The following is a 19,628-nucleotide window of genomic DNA, read 5'->3' on the forward strand; positions in this document are numbered from 1 at the left end:
TTAGTAAGCATGAATTAGAGCCTACCCCATGTAGGGAACTGAGTCTTAGATAATATGGGTTGGGACGGGGGGAAAGCAAAGTGCTCTGTCCTTGAGTTAAAGTCTAATTGAAGATTTAGCTGTCCTTCCCAGCCCTTGCACAGCCCACATCCTGTCCCCAGACAATAATGTCGTTGTTCCCAGAGGACACGTTGTCTTGTCTGTACCCCCTTCCTACTCTTCCTGTAGATACTTCCTGTATCTACCTCCCGTAGAACCTGCTGGAAGGTGCCATCTATCCTTCCCTGTTAGCTTCTTTAGGGGAGTCCTGGCCTCTCTGTCTCCAGACTGCCTATCCATCCTCGAAGCTTTAGCTGGGATTGCCTTATTTTACAGCTTCTGCATGTTTGTTTTTTTCTACCCTGCTAGATTGCACATTCTTTGAGGGATTTATTACAGGGATTTATTTTGGTTTGTGCCTAGGATAGTGGTAGCATTCTTATAAAATGTTGAATGAATGAAAGTTTATTTTATTTTTTTAGAAGATTTTATTTATTTGAGAGAGAGAGAGTATGAGAGAGAAAGTATGAGTTGGAGGGAGGAGCAGAGGGAGAGGGAGAAGCAGACTTCTCACTGAACAGGGAGCCTGGCGAGGGCTCATCCCAGGACCCTGGGATCAGAACCTGAGCTTAAGGCAGATGCTTAACTGACTGAGCCACCCAGCTGCCCCTGAATGAAAGTTTAGATGAGAAGCTATCCATACAAGAAGGGCTGGGATGTCATGCCTTGTTGGAAGTAGCTGTTTCTAATTTCCTATTCCAGGGTGCCCTTGTTCCCTGGTGATGAACAATAATGGCAGAAATCACATTTCAGTATAATACTTACATGGTTAAACCATTTGGTTTCATCCAGTATAGTATCTACATAGTTGCATGATTAAATTTAAATTCTACTTACGAGCCTTACCTATAATGGATTTTGTAACTTCTTTGAAGGATGTCACCTCTGCATTTTAGTTCACTGAGTCTTTTCGATAAAGATGTTTGTCACCTCTCATTGGCTTGGCCCCCTTGATAGCTCAAGCTCTTAGCTCAAGACTGTCGATGACGATTATGGTTGTATGGTCGCTACTGGTTCTCCCACTTGCCAACAGAAAAGGGATGACATGAAGTTAGAAGTCATAAACTGAGGAAGTGATAGGCATTTAGTGTTTCATATTCATGTTCTACAGTGTCTCTCAGAGTTCATAGGGCTAAGGGCCCCAGCCATGCAGCGGGCTGACTTCTTTCCTGTGCTGGTCTCATGGTGTCATTCTGTCACAGTCATGAATGGCTGATGTTCTCTCTGAGGGCCCAGGGCCTCCTATGGCTTTGCTGAGGAAGTTGCTTCCTTCCTCTGTACCTTTTTTTTTTTTTCTTTAATCTTTCAGACATCTGATGCCTATCTCTGGGTGCTAGGAAACACCTAGTCTTGTCATAAATGTCTACTTCTTTGGATCAGAATGTTGTGATAGCAGGGGCATAGGCATATTCTGTTAGGAGATTTTACTAAAGATAATCACTATTTTAAACTCAGTACTTTGTGGGTGGGTGAGCTACACCTGAAACAAACAATGGAAAGCAGACTTAGGCCCTTGGGTTTGGTGGATTGGGACATTTGTCTAACCTTTGGGTGGGCATTCTGCTCTTCTGTTATTCATTCATTCAGAAAATATTTGGGTGCTTACCGTCTGCCAGCCATTAAGTGAGCAAGACAGAACCCAGTTTCTACTGACAAGGAGCTTACATTTTTGTGCTAGATATAGTCTGTAAATGGATAAATAAACATACATACAAGATAATTCCAGATAATAACACCATGCATTGAGAAATGGAATAGGGTAATACACTAGAGAGCAACTTAGAGAAGGAAGAAGGTACTTTTGATTAGAAAGTTGAGATGGGGTTCTTTGAAGAACTTGGAAGATCATGAGGGACAGCGTTTCAGGCAATGGAAAAGTCATGCAAAGGCTGACTGTGGTAGGCTTAGAGGGCAGGAAGGTCCGTGTAGGTGAACATGGGAACTGATCCAGAAAGGCAGGCAGGGAATGGATCAACTCAAGGACCCGTTAAGGAGCTTGGGTTTTGTTCTGATTGCAGTAGGGTGCTCTTGAAGGATGTGAAGCAAGAGAATGGCATTATCTAATTTATATGCTTTTTAAAAGTCAGTTTTTTTTACTATGTGAAGAATAAATTGTAAGGGGCAATGGTAAAAACAGGGACATCATTCAGGAAGCTGCTGCTATAGCCCAGGAGAGAGTCTTCTTTCTTCAAGACTCAGATCTGAGGCCAGCATCTCTGTCAGGCTTCTTCCAGCCTACCCACACTGAGCCTAAGGCTCCCATACTCCTCGTCCCCTTTGTGACAATTTTCTGTTTACAGATCTGTCTCTTCATCAGACTTTGAGCTTTTAAAGTTTAGCAACATGTTTTATTTACCTTTGTGTCCCCATTGTCTTACACAGTGTCTGTTACTTTGTGAGTTTGGTTTGGTGATGAATGAATGAATAGGTTATTGACGTCTTCAGGAAGTGTGACCCATTATTATCCTTGCCCTAGTACCTACTTGATTGAATTATTATGAGCAGTCCTTTCCTGAGTGCACATTGTCTGTTTGGCATTGCTGTAATGAAGTCAGTCTGTATGTTCCTTACCACAGCTCTGGTGAGGTAGGCGACATTATTATGCAAAGCAGAGGGTCTGAGAGGCCAGATGCCTTAGATACCTTGCCCAAGGTCCCACCTACCACTAGGCGGTGGTGAATGCAGGAACGGAAGCTGGATGTGCATTGTCTCAGGGCACCTTAACCATGCTCCTTAACCACTGTGCACTCTTGGGAGGCCAAAGCATGCTTCTGTCATGGCCGTTTCCCCCCATTTCTCTACCTACCAACTTTCATTTATGCCACACTTCTCCGTTTGCGAACTAGTCTTGCATGAAGTTCTTCTCAAAGCTTTAAAACGATTCTGTAAAGGACATATCTTCCATGTGGAAGAAATTGATTCTTCGAGACATGACTCACTGAAAGCTTTTTCAGCCGTTGTAGTCGACTGTGAGCTCCACATTTTTAGTCGGCAGTCTCCCTCAGCCCTACCAAGTCGGCCGTATTGCTGACAGTCCAAGTGATATGTGTCTTAAGGGACTAATTGCTTTTTCTACTCCCCACTGGGTATTATTTAGAATCCTCAGAGAATGATGTTTTCCTAAAAGAGATGCATTAGGAATATATGAATTATGCTTTAAAGTGCAATAAAATGATTTTAATGATTAAATTACAGTTATGTGAGTATGTATTCAAGGTAACACTTTTAGGAATATCTCAAAAAGCAACTTGACCAGGCACCATGTAGAAGAATCATCTTCTCATCAGTTACAGTGACTGAAATGCAGTAGTGTCCACCCACCTTCGGTCTGATTCCCTATTCCCTTGACCAACAACACACCTTTAAATGTGAGGAGGATCTCAGCCAACTGGGCCCATGAGCTTGGGCCATGTATGTTTGGCTGTCCTAGGCCTGAGTCCATTGTGCTCACACTGCAACACTGACTAGCATAATCCTTTCCTTTTAATGTGAAACAAGGTGGGATCTGGTGTGGGCATGGGGCTGGGGGATGGCAGGTGGTGGCTGTGAATGTGAGGGAAAGCGAGGCTCGAGAGAGGCCCAGTGACCATTACCAGGAAGAGTGACCACAGGTGCATCACTGTGGGAGGTTGGGGGCTGTAGAGGGTGGCGAGGCGAGGTAAGTGAGGTCTCATGCTTTATGATCACCAGAGTCTTACTCACCTGTAGGCATCTCATGTCTGAGGAACAGAAATCACCGCGTTCAAAGACAGGCTGTTGATAGTACTGTTCTTTTACTTTTGTGGTGCTGTTGTTTAATTTCTGAAGTTACCAGAAAGTTCTGTCCCATCTTCTTCCTATGAGAGAGTTTGGGAAGGATAGCTGAGTGCACATCTGTGAGCTGGAAATCTTTTCAGAGGAGGTCACCACAGTCCTTATGAGAAAATAGTACAAATGATGTGTAGTTGCCCATCCATTCAGCTCTGGCAGCTGCCTTATGAAGAAGAGCAGAATTCGGGTTTAGCCTGTGCTGGCTTTGAAGACTAAGGCTCAGGAAGACCCCATGGAAAGCTGTGGTCAGTATGTCATGCTGTTGTTAGCCTGTGAGCAGTGTCCTTAGATCAGCTTCATGAAGGGTTCTGGACTTGTCAGTAGGAATTCCCTTGTTAACTGAAGATGCTCGTGCTTTATTATGCTTTTAGAAAAATGGAGAGGGGCAGTGTTCCAAGAAAAATTAAATTCTTGAGTTCCAAAAACTTGCCTTTGTAATTTCCTCCTCTCTGGACTAGAAGATGCATAGTTAATATCTAATTGTGATAAGAAGAATCCATCTACATAATGCCTCGCTTTATCCTTCCCCAAGACTGCTCTGCTTCTAGCCTGTCTTTGGGTCTCTGCCCAGAGGAAGTCTGGATTTCTTTCTTTCATTCTTTTCCAAAGCATTATCTTTCTCTGTTTGGTTTTATATCTGGTTTTAGTCTTTACCTACACACATATATGTGCATATGTAATTCAGACATATAGAGACATGTACATATGTATGTGTGTACTCAGACATACACAAGTCTTTCCTCTTCCCTAGTTGCCTAGGGACCTTTCTTGGCCCTTTTTACCTTTTGCAATGGACTGTAGGCAAAATCCTCAGAATAGGAATCTAGCTTTGAATGGCATGTTCGTCCTACAGGGCCAGTCCAGGAGAGGGGCATGTCAGGCGTGCGATTTGACATAGTGGATACTCTGATGGTGGATTTGATGTTTAATATTTGATGGGCACCCAGGGCTTCACACTGAGAATGGGTGTATATTGTACTGTGCAGTATTAAAGTAACAACAGTATCTTTTTTTTTTTTTTAAGATTTTATTTATTTATTTTACAGAGAGAGATCACAAGTAGACAGAGAGGCAGGCAGAGAGAGAGAGAGGGAAGCAAGCTCGCTGCTGAGCAGAGAGCCCGATGCGGGACTTGATCCCAGGACCCTTAGATCATGACCCGAGCCGAAGGCAGCGGCTCAACCCACTGAGCCACCCAGGCGCCCCGTAACAACAGTATCTTACAAATATTATCACTTGAGAAAGTGTTTTGATTCCATTTCTTCATTTTAATATGTGCAGAAATACTCCAGGAATAAAATTGTATGTCCCTTCTCCCATGTAAGACCTTCAGATATTTTTCTAGGGTTTTGTTTATTTGGATAAAGACTTGCTTTTTGACTGTTTAAAAAAATGTTAGTGATAGCAGTCTTTGAAAGAGAAATATCACTGAAGAGTCCATCTTGTGAAGCCTGTTTAGGGAAGAAGAAAACTTAGGTATCAGGAGATTTTGGAAACTCTCAGAGCTGAAGTCAGTGTCCCAGGAAGGTGAAATCTGACAAGGTGGTTTTAGGTGGGGAGGAGGTGAGGGGAGAGGGGGGAGGGCTAAGAAGAATAGTAAGTGTTTGGAACAGTCATCAAGTGAACGATGGGAGAGGAAAACGACTTTAGGTGGGCATCGCTGAGGAGCTGGCTGAGGATAGAGGTCATTGGAAGTGCCAACCAGCCTAGTTATGCCTACTTATGTGCTTCCCTCCTGCACTGGTTGTGGTTTGGTAACAGGAGTGGGTAGTGGTGTGGTGGATCATCAGGGAGAATGACAGTCTGTCCCAGGATTTGGTAGGGCTTGGTACAAGTCAGGCAAAGAAGGAAGATGTTGAGCCAGTTACCAATATGGAGGAAGGTTCTGGAGGTCAGTAGGTCATGCTAAACATGGAAAAACTTCTAAAGAGGAGTTGGCTCATCTTGTAACCTTGGAGAATGAGCCAAGTGGAAAGGTTATCCGGGGAAATCCAAGTTTCAGGTCAGGCAGGAGGTAGGAATGTCCTACGGAAAGATTGAAGGTAGTTGGGAGCTCTTGGCCTCTCCTTTCAACCATTCCTCACACGATGGCTGGAGGTTCCATCTAATGCTGCCTTGAGTAGATACAGTCCTCTAGCCATGTGTCTAGGGCAGTAGGGGTCTTCTGGTACTCTGTTCATGCAGCCCAAGGTTGTATTAACTTTTTGTTATCCCGTCACACTGTGTCTCACAGTCCAGGAAAAGCTCTGCTCTTAGGGCAGGCTTCCGCCATCCTGTCTTGGACTTGACTGAGACAAGGATGTGCTTTCTTTCTTATTCAGTTCCATTATGTCACTTGTACTCCCTTTTCCCATCCTTGAGGGTTACTTTATAGTTCTGATGCTTCACCCAGTGTGTTGGCTCTTCCTCACAACTTTGTCTCATCTTGCCGCTTAGAAAGGTTGTTTCTAATTCTTTAAAGACTTTCATGAACATGCTGGGCATAACTAGGACTATAATCCTTGAGCCTGCCACTGCATGTCTTTCTCCAAGCTGACCATGAGTCATCTCATCAACTACTTTCTGGTAGGCCTTTTAAGTAGCTATAAATCACATTAGAGATAAGGTGTATCTCTTGCTGAGGTCAGGATGTGCAATGGACAGGTGAGCTCTCTTCTAATCCAATGCTGTGGTAACCCTAGGAGACAGGTTTTTAGTGAACCTCTTCGGCTTTCTGGTTGTCACTGTGGAGCTCAGGGGCGAAAAGGTCATTGTCCACAGGCTGCTGAAGGTGACTTAGGGTTTTCCATGGACTGCAAGCAAGCCATCACCAGTAAAGGCTCCAAAAAACTAGTTGACGTTTAAATCTTACCAGTAGTAGTGCTTTTCTCAGAATAAGGTGAATGGAGTCAGCGAATGTCCAGCGATCATCTAGTAAAGGCATTACCTTCAAATAATTTCAGGACTCTCACGTGGTAGAGGAATGCCAGAGAGCAAAGCTGAGGTTAGTAGTGAGTGGAGTTACGGGGAAACAGGCTTCACTTAAACTTTGGAGCCCTGCTCTGTCAAATAAAGGACAAAACAGGACAAAAAGGGCAAAAAAAAAAAAAAAATGCCCCTTTGGCCTACTGGTCTCCACAGTTCTTGCAATATTGTACAGTATAACTCATCCGGGAACAGAACCTTGAATTCGTTTAAAATACAAGTCTCTCTCCTCTGTCTTCTTACTTCTCCTGGGCCACAGTGTCCTCTGAAGCATGTTTGTTTTGCTCCTTCTATTTGGAGATCATTCTTCTTGATAGGGAAGATTAAATCAGAATGGCGTTGGGTAATTTTCCTTTCTGACTGTCAGCAGTAAAAATTATGCCCATTGTTTTCAAACTGTGGCGTGGATTAGGCATCACCTGGGGGAGCTTGTTAAAAGGGCAGGTGCCCAGGCTCTACCCCTGAACCAGAAGGTGGGAGGTGGGGCCTGCTCAGATCACAGCGGCAGGCGCAAGGTCCCTGACGGCAGGTCCGCCTGCTCAGCCCGAGCTGATGTGATCCAGCCTCAGGCATCTTAGGGATGGTGTGTGGAGGCAGCTATGGGCCCAAGGCTGCTTGCTGGCTTTCCCGGGCTCCTCCCTTCTGTCCATTTCAGCTGCTGTTTGTCCTCTACACCTTTCCCTGTTTGCCCAGTTCTAGACTGGACTTGTGCCCTGTTTCTATTATGATGCTGTGGGACGGAGATTTTAAAAATGCATATCTGATTATGTCACCTCATACTTAAAACACCTCAGTGACCTTCCGTTGCACTTAGGTTAAAGCCCCGAATTTCTGGTGTGGCCTAGCAGGTTCTACTTGCTCAGACTCCTCCCCTGTTCTCCTCTCAATGATTTTGAGCCTTTTGTCAGTAATCCACCCACGCTGGCTCTCTCAGCTCCTCCAAAAACCGTACTGCGTCTGGCCCAGGAACTTGATACACACTGTTCTCTTGGCCTAAAACCCTTATACTCTCACCTACCGATCTACTGGACTCTTGCTTGCCATTGAGTTCTTAACTCAGTTATCATGTCACATTAGACCCCCAGACATAGTTGGGGTGGCCCACTGTGCATTGTCATGGTGCCAAGGACTCTCCTTTCTAGTACGTATCGCAGTTATGTGATGAGTTGGTTCATGTCAGTGTCCCCTGCCAGACTGTAAAGCCTAAGAGGGCAGGGATTCGGTCTGTCTTTATTTGCCATTAATATCTCTAGTGCCTAGCCCAGTACCAGAGGAGGCCACTCGGTCCATATTTTTCAAATGAATGAATGAATGACTGGTTGGATACGTGAATGAATGACCAGGAGATAATTCTTAGCACCATGGATATCATGACCCATCTGACAACAGGAATCACCAGGCCTAGGGACCTTCTGTGATGCCCGAGCTGCTGTAGCTGCCCCTTGGATGTTGACATCAGCCTGACTTGACCTGACTGACTATACCCACTTTGGGATGATGCTTTGAACTGAAGTTCACTTTCCCTGGCCAGCTCCACATCCCAGTTATATCTCAAGTTCTGGTTCTGTGTGTAGCTTATTCCCATCCTTCTGCTGGCTTCTGATGGAGGTCCAGGGCATGCCAAGGCTGAGGCCAGGTTAGGTGTGACATGTGGTAGAGACTCTCGTTTCTTCTCTTAAGTTTTTTTCTAAATAATAAAATATTTTTCATATTTTTATGAAACAGTTCATATTTTTATGAGACTGTTAAGAGTCCCATTCATCCAAAAGTTGGTGATGTTTTGAAGGCACTTCTCATGACCTTGTCTTAATTCAACTTCCTTCTGTTTGTTTTTTTTTTAACCTTTTGTTGTGGCATATGATGTCTCAGACTATGTATATCACTTCTCATTCTCTTCCCTTCCCTGCTATTGTCTCCTAAGAGTGACTAAGTCCTTCTTCTCCCATTGTGTGCTTTGTGACCTCACTCATCGTGCCTGGTGTACCTTATGTAGCATCCAGTTTTATCCAAACAGTGTGCTGCTCTTTTCTCCTCAGTTTTCAGTCACAGCTCTGTGAATCAGTTGGGTTGGTCTTCTGCCAAATGAATCTGGTAGCCATCTTGGTCTGTTTGGGGAAGTCCCAGGTGGGACAGGAGGGGGAATCAAGAACCCTGCTCTTAGGGTCTTCTCTGCTCTGTGAGGGAGGCTCTGTGAGGGCCACCTGTCACCAACCTTTCACAGCCAGCCCAAACCTGCTCAATACACTGTCAGTAATTTCAGTGACAACTACTATCTCCAGAAAGGACTGAGGGTAGGGAGCTTGCTTTCCTGAGTAGTTAGTATCGTAGAGTTCAAAGCTGAAAATCATCTTAGCGATAACCCGTCTGTTCTCATCTCCTCTTCCAGGTGCAAATGGTGAGACTCAGAGAAGGTAAATCAGTGGTGCACGGCTGCACAGTTGGCGCCAGAGCAACCAGTCCAGGGCTCTTCCTATGCGGGAAGAGGAGCTTGTTTGTTCTAAGAACCATGTGCCCTACTAGTCAAGAGACCCCGAAGTGAGTGGGAGAGCTCATTCTGAAAATCCAGTCTAGCTAACAAGGTTATTAAAGAAGACAGAATTTAAACATTTAGTATTTAGTGTAAATTGTTTTGAAATGGGAATTAATGTACATATGAACGTGAGTGTATTTGTACTGTGAATGATAGTAGTACGGCAGACATAGTTTAGGGTACGAAATTGTAAACCTGCCTCTCCCTGTTGAGATGACTGGCTATATTTGACCCTGGTAGCAATTGACAGGGCACAAGTCATAAACTATTAGACTCTACACAGTTCCTTTTAAGTACCCCAGTTTTCTTAAGAAATATTTGAGGTTTACACAGGCTGATGTGAGTGCTGATTAGGGTAAAAAAATAATGGGTGGAGGATAAGGGTGGGAACATGGAGCTTTCTAACCGTACCCTGCTCCCCAAATAGAGAAAGTGCTGCCGCAGGCACACGGAGCTTTGGCAGAAACCATGGGCTCCCACCGGGTCACATTACACAGAAACCTGCTGGCACCACAAGCAGGAAGAAGCCTTTTGTGCGCTGGTTCAGGCTTTGCCCCTGTTAACTTGTTTCCTCCCATCTCTGCATGCAGTTCAACGCCATGTGCGCAGCGTGCCTTGTTATGAGTGATTCTTAGGAAAGCAGGCCCTTCTTCACACCTACACATGTTTAACCGAAGTGTTTACAAAAGGAGGCCCGCTGAGAGCAACCATTGAGTTTCCACGTTACCTCTCGCTGGACTTTCAGGCAGCTCTGTTCCCCCTTGGCTCCCCCCAGACTCAAACTCATTCAAACTGAAGAGAAGACAGACGTCTGCATATTTTCTTAGAGCCAGTTCATTTTCCTCGGATGGCTTTTTTCTAACGCTCTGCTTCCTTCCTCTCTTTTTTTTTGGTCCCCACGTGTTTGGAGTTCAATTATGCAGATATGGAATTCGCTTTCTAGTCATTTGAAAGTATGGATCCTCTCAGAGCCATGACTCTTTCAGTACCTTTTTAGGAGTACCTTTTCAGTACCTTTTCCCTATACGGGTGATCGAACTTCAGAAGCTGTGATCCAACTCAGAGAAGAGAGCTTGCTCTTCTTATGTCCACAGCTTTAAACAAATGGTTGTCTCCATTTTTGCCTGGCGCTTAGACACCTTGAGACACGGGAACCACTCTTCCCAAGTTAGGATTTGGGAGCATGGCTGGGGTATGTTGTCTTCTGTACTTTTTGTTTTGGGAGTTTCTGGAACAACCTCCAAGTAGCCCAAGCAGAAGAAACAGCCCTCTAGAAAGAGAACTTAGGATATCTGCTCTGACATTGATGCCTCATGGTTCATTTCTATCTTTAGAGCATTTTTTTAAAAGACACAAGTACATACTCCGAACATTTCTGAATTAATTGTTTACATCTTTTCATTTTAACTTCCCCAACTGCTTGCATAAGCTTCTTCAAGGCAGGAAAGGTCTTTTGTGTCCTGTCTGCCCCTTAGACCATCCCACTGTCATGTGGGCATAGAGAACTGTTTATCGCAATAAAAATTGATAATTTTTTGGTTCTTCAGAACACCATGCCAAAACTTCTCTCTCCCTGCCCCTCAAAAGCCCTGTTAAGGTGGCAGTAATGACCATTTGTACCCCACAGATGGAAAATGGATGGCTAAGAAGAGCCTTGCCCTCGACTTAGTGAATTGGGAGAGAGACAGTGAAGTGTACGCTGACCTCTGGGCTTCTAATGTCTTTTTAAAATACAAGCTATATGGAGGAGCAGCCGTGCACAACTGTTGATAGTAGCGATGTCTCTGACAGACTCTGCCTCAGATAAAACCAACACTGAGGGATTCTTTTTTCCCCCCAAGTTTTTATTTAAATTCAAGTTAGTTAGCATATCATATAGTATTGGTTTCAGGAGTAGAATTCAGTGATTCATCACTTACATACAACACCCAGTGCTCATCACAACAGGTGCCCTCCTTAATGCCCATCCCCCATCTAGCCCATCCCTCACCCCATCCCTCCAGTAACCCTCAGTTTGTTCTCTACCTTTAAGAATCTCTTACGGTTTGCCCCTCTGTCTGTTTTGAAGGGTTCTTTATGTTGAATGACTGGTTCCTTTTTAGTCAGTCTGAACTCTTAGTAGCTAGAATTGGTCTGTTCTCACAAAGGAAACCACGATTTCTTCTGGAAGGGTGTACTTACAGATTCGAGGTGTCTACTAAGTAGCTTGACCTTATGTGCCTGGTGGTGGTTCTTGCCATGCGTGCACGGTTCAACCTGGTGCCCATCTTCTTTCTGGTTTCCTCTAGGCTCTAGGACCTCTTTTGCTCCTATGTCCCTCTGCTGCTTTTTCTACTCTCTCTCATTTAGTCATTTTGCTTTGTCACTTCCTGGCCGTGAGTATGGCAGCCCTCATAGAGGGAAGACTGATTTTCTCTCAGCTTTATCTTATAGGTCAAATTTGATCACAGATTCCCTTTCAAAACCCCCATTTTAGGTGAGAGCAGAGAAGTTTCGGGGAGAAATAGGGTAGAGGCCCATTTAAATGCTCATGTGCTGTTTAGGATTTCAGATTTCTCAGGCACTAAGGAGTATGTGCACATTAAAAAAAAAAAAAAAGCAGCACCAAAGGTTTTCTTTTTAAATTGTCACATCTGTATAAAAACATATGCCGATCCTTTGAATTTCTATAATATGGTCATAAAAATAATATCGATACTGTTCCTGAGGATTCTCATGTGAAAGTAGTGAATGACAGTTTTAAAAACACCATAAAATATATAAAGCTCAACAGCAGTTTTCATTTCTTCCGAAAAATTTCTGAGAAAGGAAGTTTACTTATCCTCTGAAAGCTCGTGGGTGCTTATGCATAGTTGCTTATAGGTAGTTGCTTCTATCCTCTGAGACACAAAAATCAAGAATATTCTCATCCGTGTTGGAGTGGAGGACACAGTACCTCCCTCTGTTCCTGCAGAGTCAGAGACAGTTTGCTCTAACTCTGGGTGGGATGGACTGAAGGAGAGGGTTCTGTCAGCCCCATGGGACCTGAAGTCAGGGTGCAAACCGTTTATTGTGTGTGAATGGCTAATTAGTAAGTTTATCTCAGTGCAAGGCCCTACACCCTTCCCTGGTAGCAACCTTAGGATTGAACAGTGATGCCTAAAAACCTTATCTGCCACCTGCTCTGACTCACCCAAGTTCAGAGCGAATCCCAGAAGTCTCAAGTTTCTTCAGGAAGTTGAGTTCCAAAACTGCTAATGAGATCAGGTTAAGGTGACTTTTCTCTACTGTAAGCATTAATAATTGTCCATAACAAAGCAAATATGCTATAATTGTATATTTAAGATAGGATTATGTTTTCTTGGTGATGGGGCCTTTAGGAAGTCAAGATGTTTTATATATAGCTCTTTTTTCCACTACGGGTTTGCAAAAAGTTAAGGTGTACATATTAAAAAATACACTAAACTGATTAGGATTTCTCAGTCTGGGAGAAACCAGGACTAAGAAAGAACACAGTTAAAAGTAAATGATCGTAAAGGTTATTGACATGACCCACATGGATATATTCTCCAAACAGTGGACTTCAGAACTTACAGGAAGCTTTCTAAAAATTGTCCTCTGCTAGGATAAGAGATATGGGCTGAAAATACTAATGCAGAATGAAAGTAAAGGTAGAGGTCTTAACAGTGGTGAACATGTGCTGGTTCTTCTCATGAGCTCACTCTTTACTACTTTATCTCGATTGATCTTCCCAACAACCTGAGGAGGAAGGTCTTCTTATTTATCCCCATTCTACAGACTAGGAAGCTTGAAGATTGGATAGATTATGTGATTTGTACAAGATCACACAGGTCAGAAACAGTGGAGTTGGGATTGATGACATCATTCACAGCATATTAGAGAAGGCCTTGGGCTATTGGAGACTGTTACTTTTTTTTTTTTAAGAGATTACTGCGTCTTTTTAAAATTATTTTTTGAGATCTAGTGAACCCCCATGTGGCAGTTCTTGTGTCTTATTTTTTTTATAGCAACTCTCTCTCCTTAAGTAGGTCATTAACACAGAATCATAGGATGGTCACCCTGAAAAAGATTGGCATGGCTTGGCAGTCTGTCCTCTGGGACAAAAATACAAAAAGAGAGACCTCACTTATTAAGGATAGTGAGAAGTGATTTTTGCTAATCTTGGAGATCTTCAGGTAGGACCTCTGGTAAAAGCAAAACTATCCTTTAATAGACTGTTCTGGTGTACATTCTGGAACTGTAAGTTAGGAACATGATATAAAAACTAAAACCTCACTGATACAACTTCTTTTATCACCTTAGGGGAAGTTAGAGGATGACTAATTACTACTTCGTTGTAAAATTTCATTATTCACTCAAACCACCCTGGGAGGTTCCTTGAATGTTTGCTTATCAAGCACTTACTATTTGTGTTGGGTCTGATCTTAGAAACCTTCAAGAATAACACGAGACAACCCAGCCATCCTGGATGGTTTAGAGTCAGATTTTTAATTTTTTTGAATGATAATGATGATTTTCCACTCCCTGTGTATTATTTAGTCCTTACAACAGCTCTGAGATAGTATCATACCCATTTTACAGGTGAAGCGATTGGAGCCCAGCAACATTATAAACATAACCCTTGTCACACAGCAGGGCCTTGACCATGTGAGCTCCTAACGAAGAGCAGTAATAATTTCAATGTAGCACTTGGCAGTTACCGAATGCTTTTACTTACATTATCTCATTTGCTTTTGTAACAAAATGGTAGCTGTTGTTACAATACTCATTTCACAGCTAGCAATAATGCTTATATATTTGATGTACTTAATATGTACCAGGAATGCCAGATGACTCATCAGATAAGGCCGTGTTCATGGAATGCTCCCAGCAACCCTAAGAAGCATCATTATTCCCATTTTACAGATGAGCTGTTGAGGCCCTGGAAGTTTCAGTGGCTTGCTCAGCACCAAGGGGAGCTTGTCTCCCCCCAAAATTCAGAGAGTTCCCTACCACCACTGAAAACATGCAGCTTATAAATCATAGAGCCAGGGTTCCAACTCCTATCCTTCCACTAGAAAGCTCACTTGTTCCCCCGGACTGGGCTGCCCGCCTGCACAAGGAGAACTGAAAGGCTGCCCACATTAAGTTCCCCGATTCCTCAGTGAAATGTTTTAAACATTAATACTTCTAGTCATTCTTTACACTTCTTTGTATTTTTTCCCATTTTTAGGCAGGGAGCCCTGTGCTACTGCTAACAGCGAGTTACAGTAAGGAACAGACATGCAGGTTAAACTGCTGCTTGCTCCAGAAGGCATCTGGTCAAGTTAGAGTAGATCGGATTCCAGATCGGAATCCTGTGTGCGCAGCTCAATTATCTATGGGATTCTTGTCCTTTTTGTCTATTGAAAACGTGGCTTGAGAGAAGGCCTTGCCTTTATGAGATCGCCTTCGGGTGCTGTAAGGAATGCATCCTTTTCCATCTGAAGGTCATTTATATTTACGTCTGAAATGTAATGAATTACATTAATGGTTAAAACAAGGAAGTATGTTAGTATCAGATATATCACAAGGACCACTCACTCTGATTTGAAATGTTGCCAATCTATACAATCTCAGCCTTGAACATTTTAAAGCACAGAAGTTCATTACTTTAATGACCAAGTTCCCCTTAGAGTTCTGAAGGAAAAGTTTGTGTTAACCATTTACAGTACCATATTTTTTTTCAAGTTGCAAACTCCAGTAAATGTTCCCTAAAATTGAGCTGGATGAAATTTTTCTATGTATCTGTTGATACAGATAAATATCCAGATGTATTTCATTATTTTGACTCAGTATGTCCTATTTAGACAGCCTTTAAATAAATTGTTTCTGAATTGAACAAATAAACAAGAAATAGCTGAAACTAACTGGCTTTGATTGTATGGAAAAACCGAGAGGCTTTAAAGGAGGGACCATTTCAGAAATACCCATGTCTTGTACTCATTTTTATTTTTAGAGATAAGCCTGCATCGACTATTCAAACATATTAATTGTTTTAAAACTTAAGCTTTTCACTTTCAGAGGCTGATGGGTATTACGGGAATAGCTTTAAGCCTGGTCCAAATGTATTAGTGCCAATACAGATGTGTTCTAACTGTGGGACTATCCTTGTGTCACCGAGAGGTTTTTTGTTTTTGTTTTTGTTTTTTAAGATAAGAGTCAATACTTACTGCGTGCCTCCTTGTGCTAGTCCTTTCCATATGGTTTTCTCTTGTAAAGACATTTTTTTTTAGATTTTATTTATTTATTTGACAGACAGAGATCACATGTAGGCAGAGAGGCAGGCAGAGAGAGAGGGAGGAAGCAGGCTCCCTGCTGAGGAGAGAGTCCGATGTGTGGCTCGATCCCAGGACCCTGAGATCTCAACCTGAACCGAAGGCAGAGGCTTTAGCCCACTGAGCCACCCAGGCGCCCCTGGTTTTCTCTTGTAATTCTCACAAACTGTGATTTGGACATAACCCCCTCCCCCGACACTTTTTTACAGATGAGGAAACCGAGGCTCAGAGTTGCTGAGTAGTTAACCAGAGATCACACAGCTAGAAAGTAGAAGTCTCAGAACCTGACCCCATTCCGCACATCACAAAGTCCCTGAATATTCTAATATACAGTGCTGTCTTATGAACAGCCTGGTGTATTAGAATGTTTAAAACTAGCAAAACATTTTGGAAATAGCAAAAAAAAAAAAAAAAGTTAAGAGAAATTTGCTTATGAATCTGTTTGATTAGCCCTCCAGTAAGAACAAAATTAATTTGAAATGCACACTGGAAATATATGACAAATTTACTTTTTTTTCTTCTGTAGACTGAAACTCTTTTGATAAATGTACTTCGCCTTGAGCTTGTGCCTCCAGGAAACCCCATAGAGATACATCAAAAGATATTGTTAGTGCTCAGCAGTTAACCCTAACAAGTTGGCTGCCTGTTATTTTTATTATTACAGTGATGGTAGGTAACACTAGGCTGTATTCCAAACATGTGGCATCTTTAAAACAGATTCCAGTAAGATTAAAGATGTGTGCTCTTCTGTTTTTGGGTCATTTTCTTTCAGAAACTCATATGCTTAACATTGAAACTGGATGGTGATGAAGCTTTCCAGTTTTTGTTTTTAAGTGGGGGGTGGAGGGAAGGGCTGAGGGAGAGGGAGAGAATCTTAAGCAGGCTCGACACTCAGCACAGAACCTGACAAAGGGCTCGATCTCACAACCCTGAGACCAGGACCCTGAGATCATGATCTGAGCTAAAATCGAGAGTCAGAGCCACCCAGGAGCCCTGAAGCTTTTCAGTTCTTAATGGCAGTTGACTTTGAAATTAAGTTTATCCCTTTCTTAAAGGTCATTTTCTGGAGTAGTTCTAGCATGAGAATCCTGTAACTGACTGTCCTCCTCTGGGTTCTTCTCACATACTGCTCCCTCTGTTCTCCTCTCTACTCCCAACCTCCCAACCCTCCCTGCTGGAAAGTGCCATCCATTGACCTGCCTGGAGAGAAAGCGAAATCATGGAATTCTGCACTTTAAAACCAAAAAACACATCTGAAAGATGGCAGCTGGGTATGCTGCAGGGAAAAGTACAGTGAACCTGTTCTTTAGCCAAGTTGGTTGTTAAAGAAAATCTGACCTAAAAAAAAAAAAAGTTGAGAATTATATGTGTTCATGGAAGTAATATGAGAAGATACAGAAAATAAATAAAGTAAAATTCAACTTTGTAAAGATAACTGAAGCAGGTTGTTTTTTAAATGTCCATTAGACTTTCCAAATAGAAATACTTGATATGTGAGAGAGAAATAGTCATTGTGCATGGTCCATTTTGTCACTCTCAAACTAGAAAGTTGTGTCCCACACAGGGCCTGAAATGCTGGGGTCAAAGGAAATAAACACTTCCTCATAGAGTGTCATTTTTCTCTTGCTTTCTCCTTTCTCACTTTGGGGTTGCATGTTCAAAGTCCACAGCGGCCAGTACACTAAAGATTTTTCTTCTTTTTCCCAGACCCCAGGCAGGCACAGTCTTCCCCGCCGTGGTCCTATGACCAGTCTTATCCCTCCTACCTGAGCCAGATGACGTCCCCGTCCATTCACTCCACCACCCCGCTGTCTTCCACACGGGGCACGGGGCTTCCTGCCATCACCGACGTGCCCAGGCGCATTTCAGGTAAAGACCACACTTTAACTACAAACCCACTCCTGTGCAGGGGTGGGGCTGGGGTTGTAGGCCGGGCCGAGGTTCCCAGGAACTCTCTAAGAGAGGCGTATGGGCCACGGTATGACAGCCGGCAAACTGGGTCCTCTGAATAACGGGGTTATCAAGTCCTTGAACATTTTAAGTTAAAAGACTAAACACCCACCAGAGCTGGCGTCATTTTCTTAAAATGACATTGAATGCCACCCAGCATCAGCCCTGCTGAATTGTGGCCCCCTTTGGTGGGCACCGTCTCAACTGGGGCCTTCTCCTGAAGGTCTAATGCCCGGCCTTCCTCTGCTTGCGTTCCTTTCCTTCTCAACATCCGCCTGTAAGCCAGCTTACAGACCGATGGCACAGCCTTCCCTCTCTAGAGCCTCTTAACTCCCCAAAGTCCAAGCTGGCTTGTTCTGAGACAGGACCCCGGCAAACTTAAGATCCTTAGCAGAAGCTAGTCATTTGAAGTGTGGCCAGGCCTGGAAGAGTCTTAAGAGGCCATGTGTGGCCTCAGAGTGGCCGATCCAGACTGACGTCGCTGCCTATGCACAAACCATCCAGCAGCAGCAGACTCTCTCAGCGTGACAGCCGCAGAGCTCACACATCCCTTATTCCAGAGGCACCGCAGAGATCTGTGGCTCATGGTGGAAGTACATGAGGCACACGTTCTGGCCTTCTCTCTCGCTATCACGAGAGAATTCACTGGAGAGAGCCCGAAAGTGTACACAGCCTTCACGCTGGCAAGTAGAGAAAAGTTAGAGGCTCTTGGCCAACCATATGAGTCCTATGAATAAGAAAAAAAATCTCTCCGTGAATCTCGGGACAGCCCTGACACGCAGACCAGAGCACGGCCCCCCACACAGAAAGTAGACCCACTGAGGCACACACAGTTGGATCCTCCGTGTGTCAGACACTCTGCTCAGCGGTCGCGCTCTGTGCACCTGTTTGACTCCTGGCCAGCTTAATGCCTCTCTTTCTTTCTCTTTGTGTTTCTGTCTCTGTTTCTCTCCCTCTCTCATTTTCTGCAAAGCTCGAAGCCGCTACTCACTCCGCTGAGTTGCATCACTGACAAGCTGAAACTCCACCAGGAGGCTTGCAGGTTTTGATTAGCTCAGACTCCTTTATTTCTTTCCACTTGGGAGGAGGGAAGGCTTTGTTTCTCAAGCGAATGGCAGGGAAGGGCTCTCTGGTCCTACTGCCTTCACATTTTCTACAGCAGATGGACTCCCGCAGGGGTGAGTAGGGTAAGAAGAGGGGTGGAGGGAGAACCACAAGATTCTTTGGAAAACCATGTTATCCCTTTGACCCCTTTTCATTATGACGACTATTATGATTTTTATGAATCACGTGGTATTTCTTGGGGAATTGCGCAGAGTATAAAATTTTAGTTATCACTTCCCTTGACAGGAATTACTGCCTCCTTTAGGCAAACATCGGTTAAAGACACGGGAAGGGATGAGTGAGGCACGGGGAGAACGAGGGCCAATGTGGGATCCGAGGCACGGGGCTGGACGGTGTTGAATGAGTTCTGGTCACTCCTTCTGTATTTTCTGCCGAGTCTGTTTTGTTTCACATAGGGCCAAAATGACACTTGGCCAGGACAGATTGGCGCAAACTTGCTTCTGTTTAGGGTCCTCTGGGGCTTCTGTCTGTCCAACCCTCTGTGGCTGAAGCAGATTTGGCTGTTTGTCCTCTGGCTGTACCTAGAGGACAAAACCTCAGGGAGTGATTGCAGCTTTAGGGACACTGTTCTACTGAGGTTCCTCGCCCAAGTGCATTCTCAGAAGATTAAGTGGGAAAACCAGGGGGAAGAACACTGAAAACATGCCGTGTAAATGCGGAGTCACTATTGTTCACCATTTATGTGTGTCATATGGAATCGCGAGTCCACCGACTGAGGCTTATTTAAAACCTTTCCAGAAGCCAGTACCACACAACTCTTTCCGTTTCACAGGAGAGGCAGTAGGAGCAGAAGCAGGTGAATTATCTAGCCATAGATTGATTGGAGGCCAAGGGTACGAATGAGACTCTGCTCT

The 19,628-nt window shown here is 43.8% G+C and overlaps 1 protein-coding gene across 8 annotated transcripts in view; it reads left to right on the top strand.

Annotated features, from left to right (window-relative positions):
- Nucleotides 1-19,628, top strand: part of RUNX2 (RUNX family transcription factor 2) — a 319,385-nt gene that overhangs the window by 158,653 nt on the left and 141,104 nt on the right. For all 8 annotated transcript variants that reach the window (XM_046005131.1, XM_046005127.1, XM_046005128.1 and 5 more), the window contains one exon: nucleotides 17,407-17,568. In XM_046005131.1, the coding sequence (XP_045861087.1) occupies nucleotides 17,407-17,568 (162 nt within the window). The remainder of the gene's footprint in view (nucleotides 1-17,406; nucleotides 17,569-19,628) is intronic.

This window comes from Meles meles, chromosome 5 (assembly GCF_922984935.1).
Source record: "Meles meles chromosome 5, mMelMel3.1 paternal haplotype, whole genome shotgun sequence".
Taxonomy (NCBI): domain Eukaryota; kingdom Metazoa; phylum Chordata; class Mammalia; order Carnivora; family Mustelidae; genus Meles; species Meles meles.